The sequence below is a fragment of the Strix aluco genome, chromosome 5 (assembly GCF_031877795.1).
Source record: "Strix aluco isolate bStrAlu1 chromosome 5, bStrAlu1.hap1, whole genome shotgun sequence".
Classification (NCBI taxonomy): Eukaryota; Metazoa; Chordata; class Aves; order Strigiformes; family Strigidae; genus Strix; species Strix aluco.
This window is the reverse complement of record NC_133935.1, coordinates 33,236,070-33,263,574: the sequence shown is the minus strand read 5'-3', so window position 1 is coordinate 33,263,574 and position 27,505 is coordinate 33,236,070. Positions and strand designations below refer to the sequence as shown.

Genomic DNA, 27,505 nt, shown 5'->3' with positions numbered 1-27,505 from the left:
TGGGGGAAGTCACCCAGAACCTGGTCTCTTGCTAACGAGTTTATAATGGTATCACTCTTCAAAGAGCACAAAATGCTAAAATGCTGTGCAACAGCATAATAGTTGAGTTCCACTATGAAATCTTCTACAGCAAGCTTTATTAATGTGCTCTGCAAACAAAGGTTAGCAACCTACAGCAGCCAGAAAGACAACTCAGGTCTGCCTCCTATTCCTGGGCTTCCTCCAAAAGACAGACCTTCAAGCAAAAGTAATGTTTAAGGGCTCTGTTTCAGCAAGATTTCTTTAAAGTCTCAAGTTCTCGAATCAGAACAGATCCAGGAAAATATACTTTGTGGTCACCTGTTCTCTAAAAATATGTCAGTATAGAACAGGCAGAACATCCTGGCAGCTTGTGGTTCCTAGTATTTTATTCTTGGAGACAGAAAAAGAGTGTCAATAAATTATGTGCATCAACAGCAGAGTTCTCTCTCAAATAAGGACAAGAAGATAAACACTCTAAACCTGGCTCTGCCAGTCTTTTATACAAAGAGATGGGATACTCCAGTGATAAACTGTTGACATGTTGAGTGCTTGCCCAAACAGAGACAAGAAATTAAATTGTTAAACAATTGTGATTCAAACTGAATGTCAGTTCCCAAGTACCCTACTTCAAAATAAACCAAATAGGTTTTTACTTCGTTTTCAATCAACAGCTGAGTTAAAACAGAAAAACTGAACTCAAAGCAAGTGTCAACACAAGGAACATGCTGAATTAACTGAAGCTTGAACTCTGTAATTCACATAAACTGCAAAGCTCAGCCAAACTGAAAACAAGGGGATTTGCTTCTGGGCCTCAGTATTTACCAAATTTTATCCTGGAATATTTTATAATACAGAGTGCCCTCCATGATGCACTATTACTAGCCTAATTATTCCAAAACAATATATACCATTTTAACTTAAGGCATAGGCACCCCTGAAAAAAAAGGAAGTTCGAACATATACAACAGGTTTACCCAGGGCAAAGACATCCACAAAAATAAAACCTGGGTAAAGACTAGAGATATCAGCAGTTATTTTATGTCCTCTTGTGTCATTCTTTGCTTTTTAAGCATGTATGAGACTCTGTTGTGATTGAAAATGCCTTTTATGTCAACTGTTATCTCACTGTACAGTTCACCTACTGTTCTTGTAAACCCATCTCCCATTTTTATCAGCAACTCTCAATCAATTTATTTTTTTTTCCCTCCCTCCAGTGAACCTGACTCTTTCTACACAGAAAGAAGCAAAAGCACTTCCGATTGCATCTTCCAGGTCTGAGCCGTTTAGATTCGGTTTCCAATCATCACTGGAAAACTGAAGTTTCCAGAGCCCGGAGTTTCATTCATCATGACAGTATTAATCTGCCAAGCAAAGCAAAATATTTTTTGAAATCTGAGCCAGTGTTCTCCAGAGAGTCAGCACAACAGAGTATGTGGGGGGGTAATCCGTTCGTTCCTGGCAGCTATTGTTCTCAAAGAGGTAGGCTGCTGCTTTCTCAACCAGATGACATCAGCTTTTCCGGTGTTTTAAAAGGTCATGCTCACTTAAGTACAGAAGGGGTCAGTATTACTGGCTGGAAGTCAGAGCCATGAGGTCTAGCCATCCCCTCACAGGGATAAGAGTAGCTCCCAGCTGAGATGCTCAATGCTCTGAGCTATAAACACACTTGACAATGGGAAAGGAGATGTCTTCTCTGGATTAGTTTTCTTAATCCCATCAGCAGTTGCTTCTCATGCCAAGACTGAACTCCTGCCAGCTGCCTGCCTTCCACTTGCAGACCTCTCCTACGCACCAAGAAATAGCACATCCCACACTACAGCTCTGGCCTTTCATCTCCAAAGTGCATCAGACACTTTCTTCTGCTTCCCTCCAGGTTTTAGACAGATGTTGGAGAGAGCAGGGAAGCAAAAAATGGTCTGGCAATACCTCATGAGCAAGCTGGCCCCCTGAATACAAGGGCTACTGCCCTTCCCGTGTTCTGTCCCTCCTAGCTTGTGCACCAGCTGCAGGGAAGGATAATGCTGCACTTTCTGATTCTGCGCTAACACCAAATTACTTCAAAGCAAGGGACACATGTTACTTCTCTCTCCTGCCTTAGCAGCACACATACAGCCATCCATCAAGACAACTGATGCCATCTTGTTCCCATGTCATTGCTTGGTTGAGACACGCTAAATCCTGACAGCAAACCAGAGCCGTGAAGGTGGCAGTAAAGTGCTTTTCAACTGTTTTACTTAAACAGCTAAAATCAGAGTAACATACAAGACTGTGGCTCAGTCCAGAGAAAGTAGATCACTACCCCAACCAGAGTGCTTGGGTCCAAATGGTAGATTTCCTTTCTAAAATGGAGTTCAAAACTAACTGTTCAAGAAGAGGTCCATCCAAATGGATGGAAATCTTGGGAGCTGCTGTCCAAGGAAAACTGCAAATTTCATCAGTTAGTTGGGCTCATTTCTTTGAATGCCTCAACGGGGCAGTGTAGAGCAGTGACTGCATGGAGGCAGGGGGCTTTCTCTCTGATCTTTTACTAGATGTGTCCTGCAAAACACAGCACCTACCTAGTCTCTGTCATCACCCCCCAATGAGCATTGCTTCACTCAACATTTGTGAGCAAGTGTAACGTGTCTGTACAATTTAAGTTCTCTCTGCTGTGCATAGATTCACCAACCACATTAAGTACTCGGTCCAGAGCTTTAACAAGACACTGAAGTCAGGAGTGCCCAAGCATCCAGCTCAGTGACATTCCTCCTTTCCAGATGTTTACAGAGCTGTCCTACATGCAGCTCTGCACAGATGCTTTCAACAAAGCTAAGACTGTGTGCAGAGTTCAAGTGAGGACTAGGACTAGCACGGAAACAAGCAGCAAGTAGCTAAATCATTCTGCAAAATCAGAGATTACTACTAGCATTCATTTCCACTTGACTGTGCCTCTCCAGCACTACTATTGCTCTGAAAGGGACAAAGCAGCAAAGAGAGGACATGCTGTAACAGTGGACATTTGAGCGTGCTGGCAGCAATGTGGGGAACAGCTGGGGATGTAGGATAGACTGCAATTCCTGCCTGTCCTCCTACCTGCTCAGTCACAGCAGAAGCAAGGAAGTGCAAGGCCCTCTAGCTGTATCATAATGCACATGCTGACATGCATCATGGTTAGTGAGTAGTCTTAGATCCTCTAAACTGAGTCACAACAAATACTAATTTTTGCAGTGTAGTAGCCCGTCTTTTGACTTCAGTAAATAAACAAACAATCTGGACAATTATACTCTGTGACCCCAGGAGAAATCAGGGAGTTGGCACATTCTTTCCCAGAAGGCAAATGACTCCTTGAAGCTTTTCGGACACAGCTTTTGGACACATATTTTAATGTTTTTTGTTTCCTCCAAAAGTCAATACTTCTAGGTACACTAGGATCATGTTACTATTCAGGAGAGCTCACCAACTTGGTCTTTCTTACTGGTTCTTAGTGTCTATCGGGATGGAAAATAAGAGTGGGAACTTCCATGCAGGGAGAAATTACAGTCATCAAGTTGAACCGTGGCCAGGACCTGCAGATTGCATGGTCAGATGCCCTGAAAATATAAGGCTTCATCTCATCAGAACATGGAGCACAGAAATCTGGCAGTTCCCTCCTTCCTGCATGATGTCCCTAGATCACTACCAGGCCAGTGCTTTAGAGCTTACTCATCACCTGGAAAACTGCAAGTTTGTGAACTACACCCACAGCTAATGCAATCTGCTGTAGTCAATGGATCATACTCCTTTAGTGCTTGTGATAGTATCCTGTAATTAGGCAGTCAGTGAGTACACTTTGCATACCACAGGTGTCTCAAACTTCACTGTAGCCATGGGAACTATGTTTTGCAACAGTTCTCACTCAATTTTGTTGGTAGAAGTACACCTTACCACATCACTGTGTTAGAGTCTACCTGGCACAAGCAAGCTTTAAAATAAGCTATCTCTGCAGACCTCAATAGTCTCAGGGAAGCACACTGGGATTTTGTACACTAATGAACAGACCCCAACCATTTCAGCATAGTAGCAGCTGATTCCCATACAGCATGCTTTGTCAGTCTCATCAAAACAGAAGACTTGTATTTCACTTTATACAAAGAATCCACAAAACCCAGAGACATCACCATAGATAGACACTAAAAATAAAATAATAAATTTTCTGCATGGCTGATCCTGGTCCCCAGTTTTGAATCTGCAGCACAATGCAGCATGCAACAGTTGCTGAACAGAGCCACATTCTCCTGAAGGGTAGTACTATCCTCACTAGTATTTCTGCTGAGAGATATGAGATCCAGAATAACCTTCTGTACATTCAGGTGATGAACAAAGCTCAGACAGAAACCTTGGCTTTCTACCAGGTTACACAGGCTCGGCAAAATTCCTTGCAACAAGCAAGCAAAATTCCTCCGAGGGAATTGGAGATAACCCAAGCTCTTGAAAGGCTGTACACTTAACAGGCATTCACCAGAATACCTCTACTCCCTCCTCAAAGCAAAAATCTCAGTTGTCAGAAAACGTCGCGTTCCTGAGGGTCAGCGAGGAGGGTCAGAACCCCCCCCAAAAAAATACTTGCTTTTGACACAAAATGCATGCAACTGCTTTTCAAAACAGTTTCCCAGGCAGTCTCGGGATTCCCTGCCATGAAGGACCCTTGCCTTTGTGGTAAGGCAAGCACAGTAATTCAAAGCACATTTTGAAGTCAGCCACCAACAAAATTTCATCAGAATGAGACCGTCTCCTACGGCACGTACTTCACTTTAAAAAGTTTATGAAGATTCCTGAGTGTTTGTGTATTTTTGAATTTGAAATCCCACCTTTAAAACTTATGCCATGCTAATTCACTCTTAGAGTCTTAGATTAGCTTTGATTTTTCATGTTCACATTTCTTGGTGCTACTCTAGCAAGAGCACATATTTTACCTCGAACATTAACTGTTGACAGTTTCCAACATTCTTCTAGGAAACTTGAGAATATGATACACTGCCTAACCTTCCCACAGGAGATTTTAAATATTCTGGCTATCTATATCACTAGCACATGAAATAAACATAAAAAAATACTCCCCTCTGCAACAGCTTATAGAGAAACTGGAAGAGGAAGATGTAGGGAAAAGAAATCAGAAATGGAGGTTTGCTAACCCAACACCAAAGAAGTCAATACAATTTTAAATAGCTAGTGTCTGATACTCTCTAATAATCCCATTACAGCACACAAATCATACCACAGTGGCAAACAGAAGTGTTCAAAACTTATTACCAAACATGCAAATGCTACAGGCAAGGTGAGGAGTTCAACAGTTCAGATGACTGCAGACTACACAAGCAGAATTCAAAGCAGCATGTTTGTGCCAGAGGTAGAATATTTAACTAGTACTATTCAGAGCACTGAAGGTGATTAATCAAAAACAAAAGACAATGACAACAATATCTTGTTCAAGCCAGAAAACTGAAGATGACATTTTGTCCTCCCGGTGGCTAAAAGTTTTAAGGTAGATTGAAGCCAGTGCTTGTTGAGGTATCACCCTTTTTATAGGCAAGACATCTGCAAGACAGCAAGATGGTCCAGGCCATCTTGGATATCTACATTGTTTTAGCTTTCTTGACTTTACCTGGGTAACTGCTGAATGAGACACGGCTGGTGCTAGTGTCTGGATCAACTATATTGAAGTTCCAATGCTTATATATTCTCAGTGTGGCTGCATATGTAAACCAGCTGGAATGAGCAAAATATATATTTTCATATCCAGGTAGAACCTGGAAAACAGAACCAGAAAGATGAATAATTTCAGACCCTACTATACTCTGCATGTTTTGTACTTGATAGAAACTAGGAGAACAACTTGTTTTAAGTAGTTTGATTAATTGCATTATTCAAGAAGGAGCAGATTCTTGTGCTTTTAACTGTGAAGTTAACAATGAATTTCTGAAACCTCTGGAAATAATTCTTGTGCTTGTGTTGTTTTCAAATAATTAATTGCTAGTTTTCAAAATGAAACAGCTTAGGGTTTTTTGGAACACCTGCATCACACTGTATGTTTTGTTTCCTCAATTTCCTCTCAAACACATTCAGATCAGCTGTCTGCAAACATATCCAACATTGACTTGGAACATGCTGTTTATGTGAAAATGCCTCAGGGTGACTTTAAAGTACAGAATCAAATGCAAGTAAATTAAATTTGAAAAGGTAAATACATATATTGATAGTACATCTTTTTAAAGTATTTCCCTGGTTCTAAGATTTCTTGTTAGCTCAAAAACCTATTGCTGTAGGCAAATGCTTGAATGAATGCTTCTCAGTTAAAGGTAAATGTTGTTGCTCTCAGGTACATGAAGTCTCCATATGCTGACTACATCTTTGATAATTTTAACTGAAAAATTTAATTGCCCCTATGATGTATCAGACACTTATCTTAAAAGCGTTTTTTCTGTCATTACTCCCATTGGAAAGCTGTTCCAGAGTATCACTGTTAACACTTAGAAAACATCAGCCACTTGCGCCCATTTGTTCTTGCACTAGCACTGCTCTTTAGTTTAAGCAATCCTCTTCCCTTCCTCCCTGTTCATTTGCCCAATGTATTTGTAGACATTCACAATACCTCCCCTTTTAGATTTCACTTGGCTTGGTGGAACAAATTACTCTCTAACAGCCTCCTCTCCATGGTAGTTCCCCATTCCCTAATAATTCTAGTAGCTTTTAATTGTCTATCTCTGTGTTTTTGGTTTGGTTTGGTTTTCTCCCTGCCTCTGAACACAAGAGAGCAAAACTGAACCCAAAATCCTATGGAAGCAGAAATGACAACTGCATAAAAGCATCGTGATTGACAGGAGTCTCTTTATGCACACACAACATAAACAGTGTTTATGTTTTTCTCCAGAAACGCAGACTCATGACATTGCAAATCAACACAGTCACTGGAGATGAAGTTCTTGGTGCTCACCTTGATGAGTGCAGAGCAGTGACCCATATCCCACTGATATTTCCCATGGCTTCCTGGCTCCATGTTGCATTGTCCACCCCGTGCAGAATACTCAAATAATGCAGGAATGAGGTCCAACAGGTCTCCAACTGCATTCAGAAACTGGACATCAAAGATGCTCAGTGGCTGAGGAAAGGGAGAAAAGAGACCACAAAAAAGCACCTTCAGACAGAGAAGCATCAAGACTGGCTCAGCTGTTAGAATTTTTCTTTTGCTCTCAAAGGAAGTTCTTCTATGGTCTATGAAATACCTGTTCACAAGGCCCAGGTGCTCAAATTCAGTGTGGCATTAAGCACCTAGGTATCTTTAAGGGTCTGGCCATTGTAGTGGCATTACCAATACTAACATTTCTGAGGAAGGAAAGGAGACGCTAGCAGTAACTCATGAAACTTTTGTGTGTCTTTGCAAACAGCGTATCAATCAGTCTGCTGTTACTGTTACCCTGGGGTAATAGTAAGATTTTTTTTTTTTTTTTTAATCTAGATATCTTTGAAGAGCCTTACATTAACAAACACTCTTGGGAGTTTTTGAATTTTTACAAAGACTGCAATTTAAGACATCCTCAGGACCGACGAGGGAAGCAAGATATGTTAACAATACTAATCAAGTATGGAACTAGCTGAAGAAAGGAAGTCAGTCAAAAGGCATTCCACCATGTCCTTTCTAAAACCCCTTATGACTGGAACTAGCCAGGGTTAACTACACACAGCTCGTTGTGCAACATGCTCTTCAGAACCTTCTCTTAATTTGCCTCTTCAAAAATAAGAACTTAACAGTAGTCTAGCCTCAAGCTTCAAAGACCATTTTCTAAATCCTTCCTGTTCTTGCTTGCACCATGCCTTTAGTTAAGGTAAGCTTAAGAAAAAGAAGTCAAAATGTACATCACTGTAGGGCTATAAATAGTAATTTTAGAACAGGACATAATCATATAGCAAAGAAACACATTGCTTGCAATATAAGTCACTGTTGTTAAACCATATAGCTGATCTCTCCACAAATCCCAATAAAGGGGAGACAAGGACATGGAAAAAATAAACAGCACCAAATCCATTTACTTTTTATTCAGAAGGCTGAATTCTGTGTTACCCATCTGCTGTTTTGGCAGAGAGAATAACCAACAGGAAAACTAGAAACAATGTAAACTAGTCCATATATACCAGGGAAAGGAATTAAAACTTCCTACAATGCTAAGACAAGTGAGGGAAATAAGCCATTCTCACAACTAAAACCACGCATTGCAGAAGGTCCTAACAGCAGCTACAGTTTGAGGAAGAAATCCAAAGCAAACTTTCATATATGTTACATTGCTTTAGCTCATCTTATTTTTGCTGTAAGAACCCAAACAGGGAGCAAAGGCCTCAACTGACAAACATCAAGAGATGTATCTTTGGATAGTTTTAAGCAACTCAGTGGTATGAGTAAGTTACAAATCAGTCCTAACAACTGCCATCTCATTGGAATCCGCATAGAGAGACTTGACACTGTTTCAACACAATGCTTCCCCATCCAACTGCACTTAAAGGTCTGCAAGTCCACCACACAATGAGAAGCTGTTTTCCAATGTCTGATTTATGCAGGCATTACTATACAGTACCACCAGGAAGGGAGCAAACAGGATTGCATGAGAATGCTCAGCCAGCCCCAAGACAATTTAATTGTACTTATCATCCGTTTGCTACCACTCCATATTCTCCATAAAACCTGCCTCCACTGCAACACCTACAGTTAGCTACACTGACAGTGCTGCAGCATCACTTGGAATTGCCTGTATATTTTTTTTTAAAAGTTGCACATTTCTGTGCTATCTTACAGTCATTTCAATTAAAAAAATTCAGTAACTACTAAGAAGTCTATTCAAGCTAGAACAAAGGTGCCAAGCAACAAGCTATCAGAACTATACACACAGGAAGGTGACCAGAGAACAGGAAGAAAGGCCCGTGAAAAACAAAGCAGCAAAGGTTATGTAAATTTCTAGGGCTCCACTAGATGAGATTAGGCTGCCCAGCTCCCAAACCCAGCCAAACTATCAGAGAAGTAAAAGAGGAACTAGATTGTTAAGCACCAACTAGGGTTCTGCTTTCATTCCCCTTTTGAGCAGCAGGCAAATTTTGTTCAAGTTTACTTCCAAGAACTCATTGCTCTGCTTGGATAAACCTGGTTTTGGGTTTAAAATTGTGTGATGCTCAGTGAAATCACACATGCACAGTGCTACTCTGGAGTCTCAGTAAAACAATGGGTTCAAACAGAAGACCTGAGCATCTGCAAGGCAGGCCAAATCTGGGAATTTCAGGAACGGCCTAAGGCATCTACCACAAGGCAGTGTGGGAATAACTACAGCTGATTTCCAGGATATATGGAGAAATCTCCATGAGGAGTTAATCAGGGTCCACTAGCAAGAATTAGACAAAAAAGTGTGCATCACAACAAGCGCATAATATAGGGCATATTAGAAACTTTCGTAATCACCTTCTCCTATCTGACACAGCAATGTCAGGAAAACTCCTTGCATGCATGGTTTACATCCTGAAGAGTGAATGAATGAGCTAAATAGACAAGTGGAGAGGTGGTATAGTCACGACAAGAGAAAAAGTCCTTTCGCTAGAATGTGTGGCTCCTCTAGGGTACCGTCCTGAATAGCAAAAAAAAAAAAAAAAAAATTCAAACTGATTTTGAGTTACATCAGCTGTAAGGAGAAATAAACTTAGGGTAGCAGATAGAACGAACCTTAAAGGCTTGTCTACATGGGACATTAAAATAGACAAGTTATTCTGTAACAATTGTTTTTCCAGTAACTTCCCTATGCGTGAGCATTCTCAATACAAAATAAGGAAGTACAAATAGAGAGCTGTCCTAGTATCATTGTAGTATTTAGAACTCTGACACCTCCTTATTCAAGAGTAATTTCCCTAGGTAGACAAACCCAAGATTAATCACAGCTTGGTAGAGCATTAGGCAGATGAAAAGGCTTAATGTTCTTTGAGTGCCCCTCCTTCAGAAATTGTCTTGACAAAAGGGTTGGGTTTGTTTACTGGCTATAAAATGTTGCTAAACCAGATGGAATAATGTCACACTTTAACACGAAAATGTATTCAGATTTTGACATTCTTAATGATACCTGTAAATATCAAATTCATAATACAGAAGTTTACAATATACATTGCCTTCATGCAGGTCTTAATGCAAGCACCTACTAAAATAGCCCTGCAGGAAACCACACTCCATGCAATTAAAAAAAGTGTAGAACAGTACACTACAAAACATTTACTTCATACATATAGAAATAAAAAAAAAATATGTACTATCACTACTATCAAACAGTTCAGAGTCCAAACCAAATTTTCTTCCTGTAGTAAGACTCAGTTATTTGTGGCAGACAGAGTGGTTCTACAATATTCAAGTGAAGCAGACCTGAAGTTTAAGGGAGAAAAAAAATGGAACATTTCAGAGTGACCTGTGTGCACAAAATCCAACTCTCATTTAAACACTATGTGGTTTTGGCATAGCATCAAACTACTATGTGTTGTACAGGACAGCGGAAAGTCAGATCTTTTCACTTGTCTTCCTCAAATAAGTGCACATCAACTAATCCACCAAATGTAAAACTCCAACTACTTGTAAATTTGAAAAGTATAGGTAGTGCTGATAAGAAGCCTTGACATGTGAAATGTGTGAAATTAAAAGCAGATTAGCTATTGAAACAGCTTGTTTCCATTCTCCTGAAAAGGAAACGATTTTATTCAACTTTGACCAATGCTCAGTGTTGAAATTCACAGACTCTGTAAACACGGTTCCTCTTCCCCATCCCCATTAGATCTTTTGGCCTATCCTTGTCAATCAGTCAACTTCTCAGTGTTCAGGAGAGCACTCTGTCCATGTATGAGCATTCACTGTAGGAGGGGGGGAATGTAAGAACTTTGAAATCCATCTCCTTCTCCCCCTGCCTTTGAGCTTTTGGGAGTTAAAGAAAAAGGCTTCCGAGCTTTTCTTCTGCAGCATTTATTCTTCTTTTAAGCTTAGGGCAGTGGGGGGAAATTGCCCTCTGCACATACAGAGTAAACAATCAGTTGAATTTAGAAGTACACATAGTTTTTCCCAATAGCAGTCAGAACATCAGGCAACAAAACAGAGCCTGTCACGTGTTGCGTTTTGGCTCAGTTTTGGTTGGTTTTTTGGGGGTTTGTTTTGTTTGGGGGGAGGATGTAAAAAAAAATAAAATAAAAACACCACAAAACCCCCACACAAGATATTCTCAATGTTTCTAACATTCATTTTCACCATGAATCCAAACTACTGCACCACTAGAGTTCAGAAGATAAACTTGTTCCCAATTATAATAATACTAAGACAATACACATAGAAAGGATTCTTTTTTTAATCAAACAAAAGTAGTATCTACCAAAAGAAAGAGGGAAGAAGAGACTCTCAAAGCACTAAGGAAAACATGTAATAGGTATGAGATTTACTTTTAAAAACATGCAGAATTTGTTGTGGGGGCTTTCAGTAACAAGTTCCTTTTTTTTTTGGAGGTGAGAAATGAGTAATGGAAATAATAAATACTTGTTACTGCAGCTGTTGCCCAAAGAATGATCAAAACAGCACTGGATGAATTGAATCAAAGTATAATACTTCGAAATAAGGAAAAAAAAAATTATCTATTATTTGAATTTATTTGTCAAACATTCCACTCACCAATAATCTAAGGGATTAAATAAAAGAACCTTTTTAACATTCTTGTAACATGTACTGCAAGAGCAAAGCTGAAAACAGCCTCTTTGGAGGGCAGAGGTTCTTTAATCACAAGAAGTAAGGAAGATACTGTTGGTCTTCAGGGAGAGGTGGTGGTGTTTGTTTTGTTTGAGAGTTTAGTTTGGTTTTTTAAGTCCCAACAGTTTACAGAAGCTGGGTTGATTCTCAGGTAAGTGGATGTGTCAAAGCTAGAATACTAGTCAGTAACTTTGCATCTGCACCTGTTTTTATTGTCCATGGAAGCTCAGAACACCAATCCTCAAGCTCTTCTATTTTCTGAAGAGGATCCTATCAGCAATAAGTATGTACACAAATAGCACTGTTGTAGTCTAATCTCCCAAAAGTATTTGAAAAGCACCATGGTATCCAAAGTGAACTGCCTGTACTTTTGCAGAGCTCTCAGGTATCATTTTGATGCTAAGAAAAACCAAACACCTAGGTCCCAGAGCAGCTGTCCAAACTGTACTCAAAGCTGACGGACTGATGTTAACTTACTGGCTCTGGCAAACAGAGGAAACTGCAGCACCATCTCAAGTGAGAAATACATACACAGGGAACATTTTGGCTTTGAATAAAAAGATACGGATCTCAACATAGGTAATAATGCCCAAAGCTAAAATTGTGAATGGCATAGGAAGTAGTCAAAATAAATCCCACCAACTGCTCCAGGCACATTTGGGAAAATAAATAAATACATCCACTGCATATAATTCAAGAATAGATGACACAAGTATTTCAGACTGAACCACATGTCTGAACTTTCACCGAATGCACCATTTTTTTTTATAGGCATGCTGATGAGATCTCTCAAAAAGAGGATAAAAATGACTGTCACTTCAGAGGTCAGTGCTTTTTAGTATCAAATACACAGTTAAATAAGTACCAGGGAATACACGTTGCAGGTAGGACACGCCTATTACAAAGAAATAGCTCGAACTAGCATTTTCCCCTCGCCCCAATCTGAATCTAAAGGATTCTGAAACAGCAAAGAAAACTGATGAGCTTTGCAGGGCTCTTCAGGTACATGTGTTCTGAAAGGAAAAGAATGAGTTTTTTTCCTAGAATGTCAAGGTTTCTTAGTATCTTCCTTATAACTCAGGCCCATCAGGATGGATTTTTCCATTATTGTAAACACGCTTTTTCTTTTTAGTTTGAGCTGGTTCCCCATTCATGAAAGCCCCAGAGCAAGTTCTACACAAGGAAGATGTGCATTTTACTAAAACCCAGTTTTTTTATAATTTAGGACTCCCAACTTCTCTAAATTCTTGATATGGTTAAACCAAGACAAAAAGGGTCAACTTACAATTACTCAAGTCCTCCCTCTGACATTGAGAAACCTATTAGACTTAAGGACAGCAATGTAATTACCAAAGCTGTACTGGAGTTAAAGGAGCTCAGCTATTACACACAAGCTGGTGATCCAGAACACAATTCTCATTGAATTTAGAAAAAACAAAAGCCCAAACCCAAAAAAAGTCAAAACCTACTCCATCTGGCCTGCCACAGCACTGACCATATATTTTTTAATAGGAGACTTAGAAAAGAAGACAACATTTAGCAATGTAAAACATATTCCAAAATAGAGACACTTCTAAGAATTGAAATCTGATACTTGGAAATAAGAAAGAAAGCTTTAATACACTCCTCTACGTGCTGATTCATGCTGTTGCGGCTACTCTTTACACCTAGAGGGTCATTTGCTCAGTAACAATTGTAAAGTGACAACAGCAAGCAGTTTAGAAGTTTCTGTCCTTCCCACATTCACATGTGGATACAAAAGCCACCCCCTATCTAATCAATACATAAGCACCTACGGTTCCAAGTCCAATGCAAAGGATCTGTGGTGACATGACCCAAGTGCTCAGTCACATTATCTACATTGAAGAGCCACTGAAGTTTATGTAGAATGGCATGCAGAATGAGTACTTGACACTAATTATCCTCTTTTTTTAATATGATATTCCTTTCTCCCATCTTTGTCCTCTGACATCCCATCCCCAGCTCTGAAAAAGAGATGCAGTAATCTTACTGTTTGTTTGTGTAGTTTAGCCCACTCGAGGGCTCCCATGTACAGACCATCCAACTGTGCAATAATATAGCCAGCATGCCTCCAAAATGGGTCATCCTTATTATTTCTGATTTGTTGTCTTGTCCATTGATCTTGTCTCCTGCAGAGGAACAAACAGGTTGGGGGTTTCTTGTTTTTGTTTTAAGAGTATAACTGATAATGCAGGGAAGGAACAAATGTATTATGATCCAGATAATCCAACCTCCCTAGTGTTTTCAGGCAAATCATGCTTTGGAAATCCTGCAGACATAAGCATGATATCCTCTAGGTGTAAATGTTCAGACCCATACAACGTACCCTATGCCTCTATCAAACTTTAGTATCAACCTATGAAGTCTACCAGACTTTAGTATCAAAGAAAGAGTTGGACTCCACCTCTGTGGGGGACTCTGCTACATCAGATCTAGCATCCCCTTACAGTCAGTAAAAGGGAAACAAGCATTTGATAGGTCATACGAACCACTCCCTTTTAAAAGCCTACTTAAGGACAAAATACACTGACCTTTGAAAAGCCTGTTTCTCTCCCCTAGGTACAAGTGCAATGAAGGCTTTCTGCTGGCGGTACTCAAACACTGCCTAAGAACCACTACTACATTCCTCTGAGGAAAAAGCCAAACACAACCATCCCATGTGCCAAATCCAATCAAGAGGTTACTAGCCAAATAACCCAGGTTGAGAGCATGAGGCAACACAAGCTGAACAGATCTTAGGGCAAGAACAGCCAACATTATAAGGATCTCTCAGAGTTCCCTCCTTTGCTGTGTGCAAAGGGCCACAGAAGAACCACAGGTGACAGAACAGGCCAGAACCAGATTCTGGCCTCTCCATGCTCCTGTAAGTATCCATCCAGCATTATGTACAGCAGCAAAAAAGAGAGAATGAACCTGCCAAGGAAGCAAACTCTTCTAGCAGTATATGGGTGATAAAATCAGGCAGATTTAGCTTTCTGGAAGCAACAAAATACAGGAAGCATGTCAGAGGAAACAGGGATATGGTCAGAGCATTCAGGGCTAAGACTTCCAGGACAACACAGCAGCCCATATTGCAAAACTGCTATGAAGTAAAGCAGCAATGCAGAAGTCCGGGATACAGAAAATAGAAAGATGATACAAGGCCACCTAGTATTGCCCCCGCCCCCATCCAACAATGCACTGTATGGGGATACAGCTGCTATGCTGAGTCATTCTGGAAAAGACCCATACACATTGATATGGTAACTATTCCATTTTTCTCACAAGGAAGAGAGCAATGCTGAAAAATGATAGCAAGGGAGTGCTAAGATTTTTTTTTTCTTGTTTTTGGATAAGCTAAAACCAATCAACTCTACATATGTGCACCAATAACAGTATTAGTCAGATATATAACTCCTTGTAGAAGGCACAAGACAAGGGAAAGATGGAAAAAATAGTCCCCAGAAACGACCAAAGTTTCACAGAAGTATTTGTAATGGAAGAAAACATAAGCCTAAGGCGATTTAAATAATTGGTAATCACAGTTGAGTTTCCCAGTACCTGGCTGGGTTCTTCTCCCACTTGTAGTTTCCCACCAGTGTAGCTGCATTATTTGAGCAGAATTACTTTTGATTTATACAGCTGAAGAGAAAATGGAATTGGGACTTTTGTGATTTGAACAGAATTTACATCAGTGGTAGAATAAACAGAATGCTAACCTAACAAAGGAAGGAAAGGACACATAATACTAAAAAGATTAAGGTGCCAAGAGACCACACTGTTCAGTGTAACATTCACAATACCAGCTTTTTAAAAAAGTATTTTGACTAGAAGACCTTCAGAATTCTTTGGCATTATCCAAACCCCTTTGCAGCAACGGTTTTAAACATTTATTTGAAAGAATCAGAATTAGGAAAGGGCATACGCCCTCCTTCATGTATATCTAGAGGTTTTTATCATACTAATGACATTCAATCAGAGGGAAAGGAAGCATTTCTTTTCTTTAGCCCATAAGGAAGACAATAAAAAACCCTTGAAAATTCTGTCATCCTCCAACCCCAAGTCTTGAATAATTTTTTCTAATAACTAAAATACATACGCCATAAAATTCTGAACTCCACTTCGAACGGTGGGATTCTTAATTAACTGTGGATACATATTTGCAGCATGGTCATACATGTGCCTGAAAGAACAAGAGTAGCAGAAGTTATTCTTTTGCATCTTCCCTTCCTTTTGCTTACCAACCCGTTGATCAACAAGCATTGATAGACAAGCAGCACAGTCCATAAAGTAAGCTTTACTTAATCACAGAAATTACTTCAGTGCATGACAAACAGCAAAGGTAACACAAATAGATTATTAAAATTTAACTTAAAATAAACCTTGCTAATACCTGCTCAAACTGCTGTACAATGGGAAGATAAGCAAGAATGAGATTGAACTACTTCATAGCAAAACTTCACATTCCGGGGATATTCGTAGGCCAGAAGCATCTTGAAAGTGTTAGCACATTAAAGCACAACAGAAATAGTTTATTGAAGAACTATTCTTTTGGGAACCAAAAAACCACAAAGGTGAGGAGAACATAATTTGCCAATTCAGTTGTGAGAGAGAATTTCAGACCGATACCTAGCAGGTTTTACTTACCATTAACCATGTTCCTTCCTTTCTGATTAAGCTAAATTTAAGCTAAATATCTCCATTTTAAAGTGCATATAAGTTCATCCTATAGAAACTCCTGCTCATGCCAGCCTTAAACAGATTCAGCTTTATGGAGACCAAAATTATTGTGATTTTTTTTTTTTAATTCAGTTAGCTCTTTCATCCCCATTAACTAATAAAAACAAAAGTGGTAAGGGTTTTTTTGGTTGGTTGGTTGGTTGGGGCCTTTTTGTTTGTTTTGTTGAAGTCCTTTACATTTCAAGATGAAATCCACTGCCAAAATTTGCTCAGGAGCCCAGAAGTTAAAATCACCCTTCCATTTTAGGTGAAATGTTAATAGTCTGATTCAAGCCAAAACAGAACTTCAACATTTCTTAATTTGGGTCAAACTTAACCAATATTTTTTTCAGCCACTGAATTAAAAAAAAAAAAAAAAAAAAAAAAAAAACAGGGGAGGGGAGAGGAATATTTAGTTCTAGGTGGAAATCAGCAGATAATGATTTCGCTGAGGTCTGGAGTTGACAGAGCTACATCAACCATCAGTAAAGTTAGCTCCTATAAAGTGCTGAGAGAAAGAAAAAAAACAAGAAACAGAAACCAGCCTCAAGGAAAGAGCATGCCCAGGAGGACAGATTTCCCTGTATTAAAACTCATGAGGGCAACTTCCTCTGGGAGGGATGCAGACAGGAGCTCCTCCCAGTTTCCCTCAGTGCCTAATTAGAGAATACAGCCAGAGATGACTGAATGGTTTGCTGATGACTAGAGAATCATCCACTGACCTTCTCCCCTCTGTTTCTGTCCCTTGCCCCATTCCCAGCTGTTTAAGTACTTGATTGCATGACCCTGCTGCTTCTTATCTCAGCTCTGGTGCCATTCTGACTACCAAATCTAATTGCCTGCATTCATTCAGGGAAAACACTAACCCAAAAAAAAGTTAAATATTTTTCTGGCAGTTTGTAGTTTGAATTAGGTTGTTACACAGACAGGTAGGCAACAGAGCTGGTGCACAAGAAGGCAGCACTCTACTGTGTTAGTAGATGAACTGATGCATGAATGGGCTTGATCAGTGCCAGGGCAAACACCAGTTGGGGGGACTGGATCTGTGGAGGGAGGTGCTGGGGCAAGAGAGGGGAACATGCAGCAGCTTTGCACCATTACTTCATTCATGAAACTGCAAATACAGTATCAATTTTAGTTCTAGAGTTTCCTGTCTCCCATGTAACACAAGATTACATGCCACAATCATAACCTACTTCTTGAAAAGGACAAGCAAGTTGAAGAGACAGATCAATATTCTCCACTCCCGCAGTCACAGAGAGTTTAGCAAATAAAAATCCCAATTTTAGGAAAAAAATTATAGTGTATTATAGTGTAACATAGTCCATACAAGCCAGAGCTCTCATGGCACTAGAGAAAAGGAGCAAACAGCATAAGTCACTCCATCTGACAGAGGGTCTTTTAGGGATGAGAACCAGATGAGTAGGATAAAGACAGGCAGGATACTACTCTAATCACTGACTAGGCCAGGATAGATGACCAGGCTTCCAGGCTCAACCATCAGCTCTACTCTCTGCATTTTGCACTGAAGCGTTATGCAACACAAGGCAGATTTTACACTAGTAGTATCTTTAAGTTGTGATGACTGATGTAGAGACTGGTTAGTTCAGAATCAGGGGAATTAACACAGCTTCTTTAATGGCCTTCCCTCTTGTATATGCTAACAGAGAACAGACAATTCGTGGAATTGATTTTTCTTTTTTAGATGTCCAACATCACTGAGAATTTTTCCCCTAGTTGCTCTGTTTAATTTTTTTGCTTTAACAAAGCTTCTATGTGCATGGCTTGCATGCTTTGTAAGGGTATTATCCTCTGAAGTAAATTGGATCATTATAGTAAGGAAAGGCTTTGCAACTGGATCTAAGGCCAAATGCAAGGCAATTACAAAGCTGGGACAAGAATTCAAAGTCTAAAAACAGCAAAGCAGAGCCATACTTCTTCAAATTAGAGAGGAAGATGACAGGACTCAGGTCAGCTGAGGTTATATCAGAAAAGAGTACAATTAATGTTGCTTCAAATTTAAATGCTGTTCTTAGGCACCTGGCATGCCCCAACTGGAAATGATTAAAAGTATGTGCTTAACGTCATGGATTTGGATGTGCTCTGGCACTGCCCAAGTAATGCAAGGCCTCATTAACACTTCTCTGTTTGCAATGGGGGTAAGAGAATTCATACCCAAGGAAACCAGAGCAAACGCTTTTGGCTGGATGATAGGACTGGACCTTACAGAGAGGTGAGAGACTGGGGATAAAAACAAATGTCTGGATCTCCAGACACTAGAATTAGATTTATCCAACCCCTAACTATGTGTTTCCAAAATAGACAGCTACTATCTGAATCAGGTGCCAACACTAGAAAGATGAATCATGCTCTTTGTGTTTCTAACCTCATTGGTAAACATATCTGACTACCTTAGCAATTGCTTTTTCTACCACAGACCTATATATCTAGAGCCGAGATTAATTCTTCCCCAGTAATCTGAGATAAGACAGTCCCAGCACGTTTCATATCATGATTTTTTTCTTTTTTTAGATCTGGTTGTCTTACATTCTGCTTAGGTTCCTACTAACAACAAAGTGCACCCTTTTAATGGGAGATATTTTGTCACTTTTGCTTACATGATAAGGCCTAGCTGTGTCTAGAAACCCTCCTTCATGCCCCAAGCATGATGCAAGAACTGAGCTAGATGAGAATTCCTGAAGGTGTCCAAATTTCAGGTAATGTCAAGCTGGAGCTCTTGCTCACCAGACATCTACAGGAACCTGTACTTCAACCTGGGAATGGGCATGCAACGTATCCTTCCTATTAATGCACCACATCAGAGTTCTTCTTAGCAGGACTTCAGGGTTTCTGCGAAGAGCCACCCTGGATGATTTCTACTTCATGGAGTCATTACCACAAATGGATGCAAGACAGCTGGAGACCTTGGAGTTGTTCAGGTTATAGGTAGCAATGTGCTAGAGGGCACTTCAATTACCAGGCATACCCAATGTTTCCACATTGCAGGGCTGTGCCTGAGCCACTCCAGGTGGTGCTTGTACAGGCAAGTGACACAGGAATCTTCACTCTGGTAGCTACATGGTTGTTGATGCAAATAAACCTTCCCTACAGTTAAAAACATTGTTACACTCTTCCTTGTTGTTACCAACTGCTTAAAAAGGAAGCTTGAGCTGTGCACTGATGCGTGCAAAAGCAGAATGAGAGAGTTGAGAGACACCTTATCATAAGAGAAGTCATGATGGTGCTAGACAGCTTCCCTGACAACAGGCTGGATGGGCCAGGCTGTCTTATGGGAATAGAATTAAAGATTGGGGAAGACTGTTTCCCAGTTTTACTTCAGAAGACTTGTGTGACTGTCCCAAAGAAAGAACATCTGCCTGCATGTTAATTAGGATTCTGTGAATCTCTAGGCAAGATAAAGAAGGAGAAATGGAGCTCAGAGTAATCTTAACATCTGCAAACTTAGTGAGTTCTCACTACTCCTGCAATTCAGGAAATTGCAAACACACTGTGTAAGAAGACTCATTAGTTGCAGTTTGCTGAATTAAAAAAAACCCACCAAGGTCACGCAGCTAAAACCTGAAGTAATAGGTTCTGTCTTCTCAAGGGTCAAGGGAGTACATCACCAATTCATCTCTGGTCCTTAGCTGGAGCATTTTCAGTAGGTATTCATAGCTTCAGGAGAAACCCTTTTTTATCCCAAATAGCTTTACAAGACCTGACAGAAAATGTTTATATTCATAACCCCCACTGAGAAATATGCTTCCACTGCAGTTACACATGTACAATGGAGAAAAGACACAGCCAAAACCCAAATTCAGATGGTATGTATAAGATTTGATTTTCATTTTAGTGATGGTAAGCATTTTCAGGTTTTGCACTGTGAGAGGATTTCTCAGTGGATTTCCTCAAAACGTTTCCTCAGAAAAGAAAGGCTTTGGTTACTTCTGGTTTTGCATCTTAACCCACTCTCACACTTAAATTCCTTTAAAAGAGTTGAATTTCCCGCTTTGCTTAAAAGTCAAAGTCTCAAATCCTACTTTTCCACATTGATAAAACCCCTCAGCTCCACTTTCACAGACTTTAAGATCTCTGTTCATTACTATTTCTGCTATATCCACTTCTCTACAAAGGGCCACTCAGTGCCAGAGCTGGTAGCCCTACGGTAACAACAGCTAGGGCTAGGAACCACCCTCAGTAAGCACCTGACCTGGAGAAGGCAAAAGCCTTGAGCAGAATAACTTGTGAGTACCCTCATTTCTGTGAATCTTCACTTAACACCCATGGAAAAAATAAAGGTGAAAATCTTTCTCCCCTAAACCTAAGCACAGACCAAGACATCAGATGAAGTGCCTGGAGACACTGTTTTCAAATTCAAACCAGGTTTAAAGGAATGGGCATATACTTAAGTTTGTTTAAAAGCCAGGAAGATTTACAAATCTACTGTGGAGGCAGAAGGGAACAGGGCGTGGGTTGTTGCTACTAGAACAGTACTTGCCATCTAATTGGGTCTAGCATGGATTCAGTTCTCTGCAGTATGACAAAGCTTAAGCTTAACCACTTAGAGAGGAATACACCTAGGTAAAGCCTTAGTGAAAAAAAATCTGTTGAGCAATACTCCGTTTTAACAGTATTGTAAATGTAATGCTAGCATCCCCCTGATCCATAGTTTACATAAACTGACTGAATAGCGCATAACAGCAACCTCTCATGCCAAATAATTCAACGTACATCCAGATCTCTCATGTATTCATTTCCTTTCCTGCCTGGATTACTGGTTGTGCACTCAAAACTCTAGGATTTCTTTACTTTCTCCCTCAGAAGTGTTTTGTTATGGAAAAATATTACTTTATTGAATTTCCTTTATACTCTCTTCAGAGACCTAGTTGCCTCTCCTGCAAAGTCTACTAGAGAGTCACATTATCATATCATATGATCAGAGAACTATCCATAAATCTTAACTGATCTTAAAATGTCTTACTAATTAAATTAATATTATCTTGTCCAGCAGCCATATCTGACAATTGTTTGACAGACCACCTTTCCCTGCTGGCCTGTGCAACACAGCCTATGGGTATTTATTTCAGTGTTGTGGAAGCAAAGCTGACGAAACCAAATTCATGTCACCACATCTGTTACAAGCATCTCCCAAGTATTCCCCAGCCATGCATCAGAATTTGGGAATTTTTTGTTTCCTGACCAAGCTGATAGAGAAAAAGATGGAGCTTGGTCAACAACAAGCCACCTGTCATGTTCTTAGCTATATTGCCAGCTATATCCTACCAGTTAGTATGTCATAGTGACATTCTGTCCTCCAACTTAGTCAAGGAGAGAACAGGGTTGGTTTGGGGGCTATTTCTTTGGTTGGTTGTTATTTGGTGTTTTGGGTTTTTTGTGGGGTTTTGGGGTTTGTTGTTTAGGGGTTTTTTTGTTTGGGTTTGGGGTTTTTTTTTTGTTTTTAGAAAAGAACTGCTCTGGATTCATAACAAGTACAAAATTCTGTCAGTTTTCATAGATCTGCATTATGGGAGAGATTCAGTCCTTCACTTTCTCTTCAAAGGGCTTTCAGGAGTACACTGGCCCTTCTAGACACACACCAGTCTGCTTTCAGGCCTATCAGTATTATTTTTTTTTTTTTAATTTGTGCAAGAGAGACTAAACTCCCCATGCTGTGAAATTTCAGTATCTGCTCCCCAGCAGTTTCCTGACAGTGTTTGCCGAAAAAGGTCCTTAAAGAAGCTCTACAGCCCTTGCTAAAAAGGTTTCTCCCTGCCTGATTTGCTCTCAATTGTCTCATCTGTTGTTGGTCAGTCACCTAACTATAGGCTGGGGAAGTAACTACTCTTTCTGCTACCCCTTTTGTAATTATTTACAACATACAGCTTATGCACTTCCTTACACATACACTATTATTTGATTACATTACTTAATCAGTAATATAGATACAATACTCCTCTATCTCACCAAGATGTTAGGACAGTCTGCAGGACAAGGAGAGGGCACATCTTGATCCCATAATAAAACAGCTGTACGTCATACCTGCTTCTAATTAAAAGAACAGCACACTACTGCTAAATGTATGGTTAGTTTAAATAAATGGGAATTAAGGGAAATGAAAAAGTAAACAAACAAAAAACTCACAAGTACAGAAATCCATTGGAAGTGTCATAAGTTGAGTTGCTTCCTGAGGTACTTACGGAGCTGTGAGATAGCCTTCCAAGAAGCCAGCTGCATACATTGTATCATCATTGCTTAAGGTCCGATGGCCATAGCCTGCTCTGATCTCCAGAACTCCCCAACCTGTTGTCTGTATAGTGTTGTTGTAGAAACCATAGGCATCTCCACTTCTGTCCAATATATTCTTGACCTGAAATGTTTTTTCAGCTCTATTCCAGTACACGGTTGCATAGCGGATTTCTATGGTAGACAAGAAAGGGGACAAGGGAAACAAACACAAGTAGGTATTTCCTAGCCAATACGGAAACATCAGGACAATATTTTGGCAATTTAAAAAAGGTAATTTGATAGCTTTCCATCAGGTTTAGCTCTACTATGGAGAGCCACACTAATGTTAACATACTGAAAGGTGACATGAGAACTAACTGAAGTTTTACCAAGACAAAGGCTTACAGCTAAATATTCTCATGTTACACTTCTGGAAATTATTTACAACTCTTCCAGTGTAGAGCTCCAGTGTAGCTGAGTCATGACATAAAATTCAGGAAAGTATTTCCTTACTTGGCCCAGAAGAAAATCTATACAAATCTTATTGAGAGTAACTTTAGAAGACAGCATGCCTTAGCAACTGCAAAGGATTATAAGCTACTGTGGACTTGGTTTTCCACTTAAAGACTCAAATGGCTGGAAAATTTTTCTAAACTATCTTTTTGGGCAACCAATCCCTGGAGGTGGCATTAGGACTCAGTGGATTACAGGCTTAAATACAAAAGCACCACAGGTATGCGGTCCTTTATAAGACACACAATCCCTATCACCCAGCTGGAATACAATCGATCCCAAGTGTGGAATGAACAGGAAGGAAGGGCACTAGACTGCTCAGAGTTCTGCTTGGACTGCTCTTTAAGAAACATTCTTCTTTAGTTGGGTTTTAATCCTGCTGAGCTGAAGAACAAAGAGCAAGGTAAACTGCTTTGTAAAAAAACACCCTTACAACTCTAATTCAACCTTCCCTAAAATGGGACCTGATTACACCAGATCTCTATTGATGACTGATCAAATCACTACTACAGTTCAAAAATCATGAATCAGTTTCCAGAATTATTTGAAAAGTTTTAAGGGATAAACTCAAACACCTAAAACTACCGAGAAACCCGCAATGTTTTTATTTCCCTGACCCTTCTCCAGCGTGTGACAACTAGTCCCGCCAGTTTATATCAAGAAGTTACAATTTGGTTACTACTCCTCACAACAATTCATTTTGTGTATCATGCCCATAACAGCTGCAAAATAGAAAGCTACATCTAATTCTGGATGATCTTACACAAAATACTTAGTATGCATGCTATGATAATAGAACCATAAAAAAAGCAATATAATGCCAACACAATACCTAATGTTCTTCAAAAAGCTGTAAGTAAAATGTTTGTGATTAAGCAGCTACTTTGATTTCAAATTAAGTGTACCCACTTTATTCAGTACTGTAAAACATAACATAAAGCAGCTATTTTTATGAAAAGCCATGTCGTATTCAAATAACAAAGCAAAACCATTTTCCAAGAACTAAATTCTTTTTGACATAGCAGTTACTCAGTTGCTTTAAAGCCAGTTTCCATCCATTTTACCAGGCTGTTGAATAATCTGTGTCATTCAAAAGCCAGAAAGCTGTTTCTCTCCTAGTGTTCCAGCAAGAATAGCTAAAACTGTTTCTTACTGCAAATCACAGAATGACTGAGGTTGGAAGGGACCTGTGTACGTCATCTCGTCCAACCCTCCTGCTCAGGCAGGGTTACCTAAAGCCAGTTGCCCAGGATTCATATCCAGATGGCTTTTGAGTATTTCTAAGGATGGAGATTTCACAACCTCTCTGGACAACCTATGCCAGTGCTCACTAACCCTCATGGTAAAAAAAAAAGCGTCTCCTGATGTTCAGAGGGAACCTCCTATGTTTCAGTCTGTGCCCACTGCCTCTGGTCCTGTCCCTGGGCACTACTGAAAAGAGTGTGGCTCCATCTTTTTTACACCCTTCCTTCAAGTATTTGTATACACTGATGAGATCCCCCTTGCACATTCTCTTCTCCAGGTGGCGCAGTCCCAGCTCTCCCAGCCTTTCCTCACAGGAGAGATGCTCCAGTTCCTTAATCACCTTCATAGCCCTTTGCCACACTCTCTCCAGTAGCTCTAGATCTCACTTGTGCTGGGGAGCCCAGAACTGGACCCAGCACTCCAGGCATGGCCTTACTGGTGCTGAGCAGAGGGGAAGGATCACCTCCCTTGACCTGCTGGCAACACTCCTCCTGATGCAGCTCAGGAGACAGTTACCCTTTTTTGCCATAATGGCACATTGCTGGCTCATGTTCAGTTTGGTATCCACCAGGACTCCCAGGTCCTTTTCTGCAAAGCTGCTTTCCAAACAGTCAGCCCCCAGCATATATTGGTACATGATGCTATTCCTCTCCAGGTCAGGACTTGGCATTTCCCTTTGTTGAACTGCATGAGATTCCTGTCAGCCCATTTGTCCAGCCTGTTGAGGTCCCTCTGAATGGCAGCACAGCCCTCTGGTGTTTCATCAGCAAACTTGCTGAGGGTACACTCTTCCCCATCACCCAGATCATTAAGGAAGATGCCAAACAGCATCAACCACTGCCATATACCACTAGTTACTGGCTTTCAGCTAGACTTTATACCACTACACACTATGTCAGTCTTCATGGTACTAGAGACACTTCTCACATGAACAGGAAAAGCGTTAGCAAGAACAGAATTTTAGTAGTGAAGGAACTGTGGTGTGTCGTCCGTCCTGTCCCCCCCGCCATTCTATGAATAGAAGTTTTTAAATGAATCTATTTAGAGAGGAAGTCATTTCAGGGACTTGGAACACAGTGTTTAAAAGCATGTTTTTCATCTGCCAGGTACTGAGGCTATTTAAAGGACTGAAACATGACAGACTTTGGACAACTCTTCAAGCAGCTTTAATCTCAGGTTTTTGTTGTCTCCTTAACTACTTTCTAGTAATACATGCAGTAATTGCTCCTTTAGGTTAAGGATAAACATAAGAATTACTCAGACTGAAAAATCTATAAAAAGAGCAGGCTGATAAGGGTCATCACTGAAGAGAGCCAAAGGCCACCTTACAAAGCTAAAGCTCACAGAGGCAAAGAGATCAGGGAAAGGAACATCCTGTGAAAAAGTGATGCAAGGGGTCAGGGCAGAACTAGCCTGTCCAGCAGTAAATGGGAAGGCTGATTCCAATCAAGAAGCCCCCTGCAGGGTGGGGCAGAGGAGAGACAGGCCACGTGCCCAGTACACAAAGACAGCTGAGGAATGGGTAAAAAAAACAAGAACAAAGTAGGGCAAAAGATGATCTTCTTCCCACCTCTTCAGTAGGCTGTGGAAAGGTGGCAAGTAGTCAAGAGGAACCAGGACAGCTGGGTATTGTTATTAGTGTCCACAGACTAAATAGTTATGTCAAAGAAACCTTCTTCTGCCTAAAGCAAAATAGCTGTTGCTTTCTTTTGTAAAAGAAGGTTGATCCCAATGCCAGACAGACCTATCTGACACAGGTACTCTAACACAGTAGGCTCTGTTTCTTTGTTTTATGCTCTGCCAGAGCATGAACATGCAGAGCTATTTTCAAAAGTCAGAACAAACTTTTAAATTACCCTTGGAGCTTCCCTGCCCCAACTTCACTACATGACAAATTTAAACGGAAGAAAACCAGGACTAGAAGAGGATGGGAGAGAAGGGGAAACTTTAAATTACAGGACAATTTGCAACAAACCTGAAGAGGCCTTTAGAGGAACAGCATCAAAGTAGCCGTCAGATGTGGCTTAACAATCATGCTGGAAAAGACCACTTCCTATTACTTATTTATTATTTTTTTCCAATTCATTCACTCATCATCCCATTTTACCTCATTAATTTATGTCAGTTTCTGCAATTCTAATTACCCTGGTCTAAAGTGTCAAAATTCCCACATATGAAATTGTTATGTTTATTTCAAGGAACATCTATATAATCATATAGTAATTGTTATAATTTAGAAGATAACTCTATCTTGCTACAGATGGAGTTAAAACTACAAGCTTATAAAACTGTGTACACTTAAAACACGCTTACACCTATAATGTAATCGAAGCATTTGCTATCACCCAGTCTTACAATTTTAATGTGTTCATCTAAACTAGCAGCACTACCTTTGCCAAGAAAACTATCCAGAACTAAAGTATAACACGGAACACAGATATACAAGAAGCAGCTGCACATTTCCAAACAATCCCATGTGTCCTGCAACAACAGGAACCTTCCCCTTGACAAATGCTGGCATTTTTATATTTATTTTTGATGGGTGAGGCAGGGGCCCTAGCATCTCTTATCCCAGCAGTTGTACTGGTAACTTCTTACATATTAATCAAATGCAACATCTCCATGAATCTACAAATCATCTTTTTATCATGAAAGTTGACTTCCCGGGATGTAGCTGAGAATGCTGCCTAGTATTTCAGCCTATTAGGACTCCAGGAACACAAAAGACTGTAGCAACCTGTGGCTATTCCATAACAGCATTGCTTAGAATAACCTAAATAACAAACCAGAGCACACACTATTTACTGCGATGAATTACTCAAAATCCCTGGGGATAGGGGTAGGTCAAGTGGAATCACTGTTCCCCTCCGTGCAGCCAGCCAGCCATGAGAACAGCACAGCATCAGCAATGCACAGTTCCACCACAATCACCAGTGCACTGTGTAGTGCAAGACAGAAGTGGAGAAGTGCTATGACAAAACAAGCCTGGAAATAAACAAGTGTTCCTTCTCCTTTCTGCAGTCAGCAGGG

The 27,505-nt window shown here is 40.2% G+C and overlaps 1 protein-coding gene across 1 annotated transcript in view; it reads right to left on the bottom strand.

The window, feature by feature from the left end:
• Positions 1 to 27,505, bottom strand: part of PLBD1 (phospholipase B domain containing 1) — a 38,851-nt gene that overhangs the window by 8,571 nt on the left and 2,775 nt on the right. The window contains exons 2-6 of the mRNA XM_074825396.1: positions 22,690 to 22,909; positions 15,873 to 15,956; positions 13,785 to 13,923; positions 6,971 to 7,135; positions 5,642 to 5,786 (exon numbers count right to left, since the gene is read on the bottom strand). Of these exons, the coding sequence (XP_074681497.1) occupies positions 5,642 to 5,786; positions 6,971 to 7,135; positions 13,785 to 13,923; positions 15,873 to 15,956; positions 22,690 to 22,909 (753 nt within the window). The remainder of the gene's footprint in view (positions 1 to 5,641; positions 5,787 to 6,970; positions 7,136 to 13,784; positions 13,924 to 15,872; positions 15,957 to 22,689; positions 22,910 to 27,505) is intronic.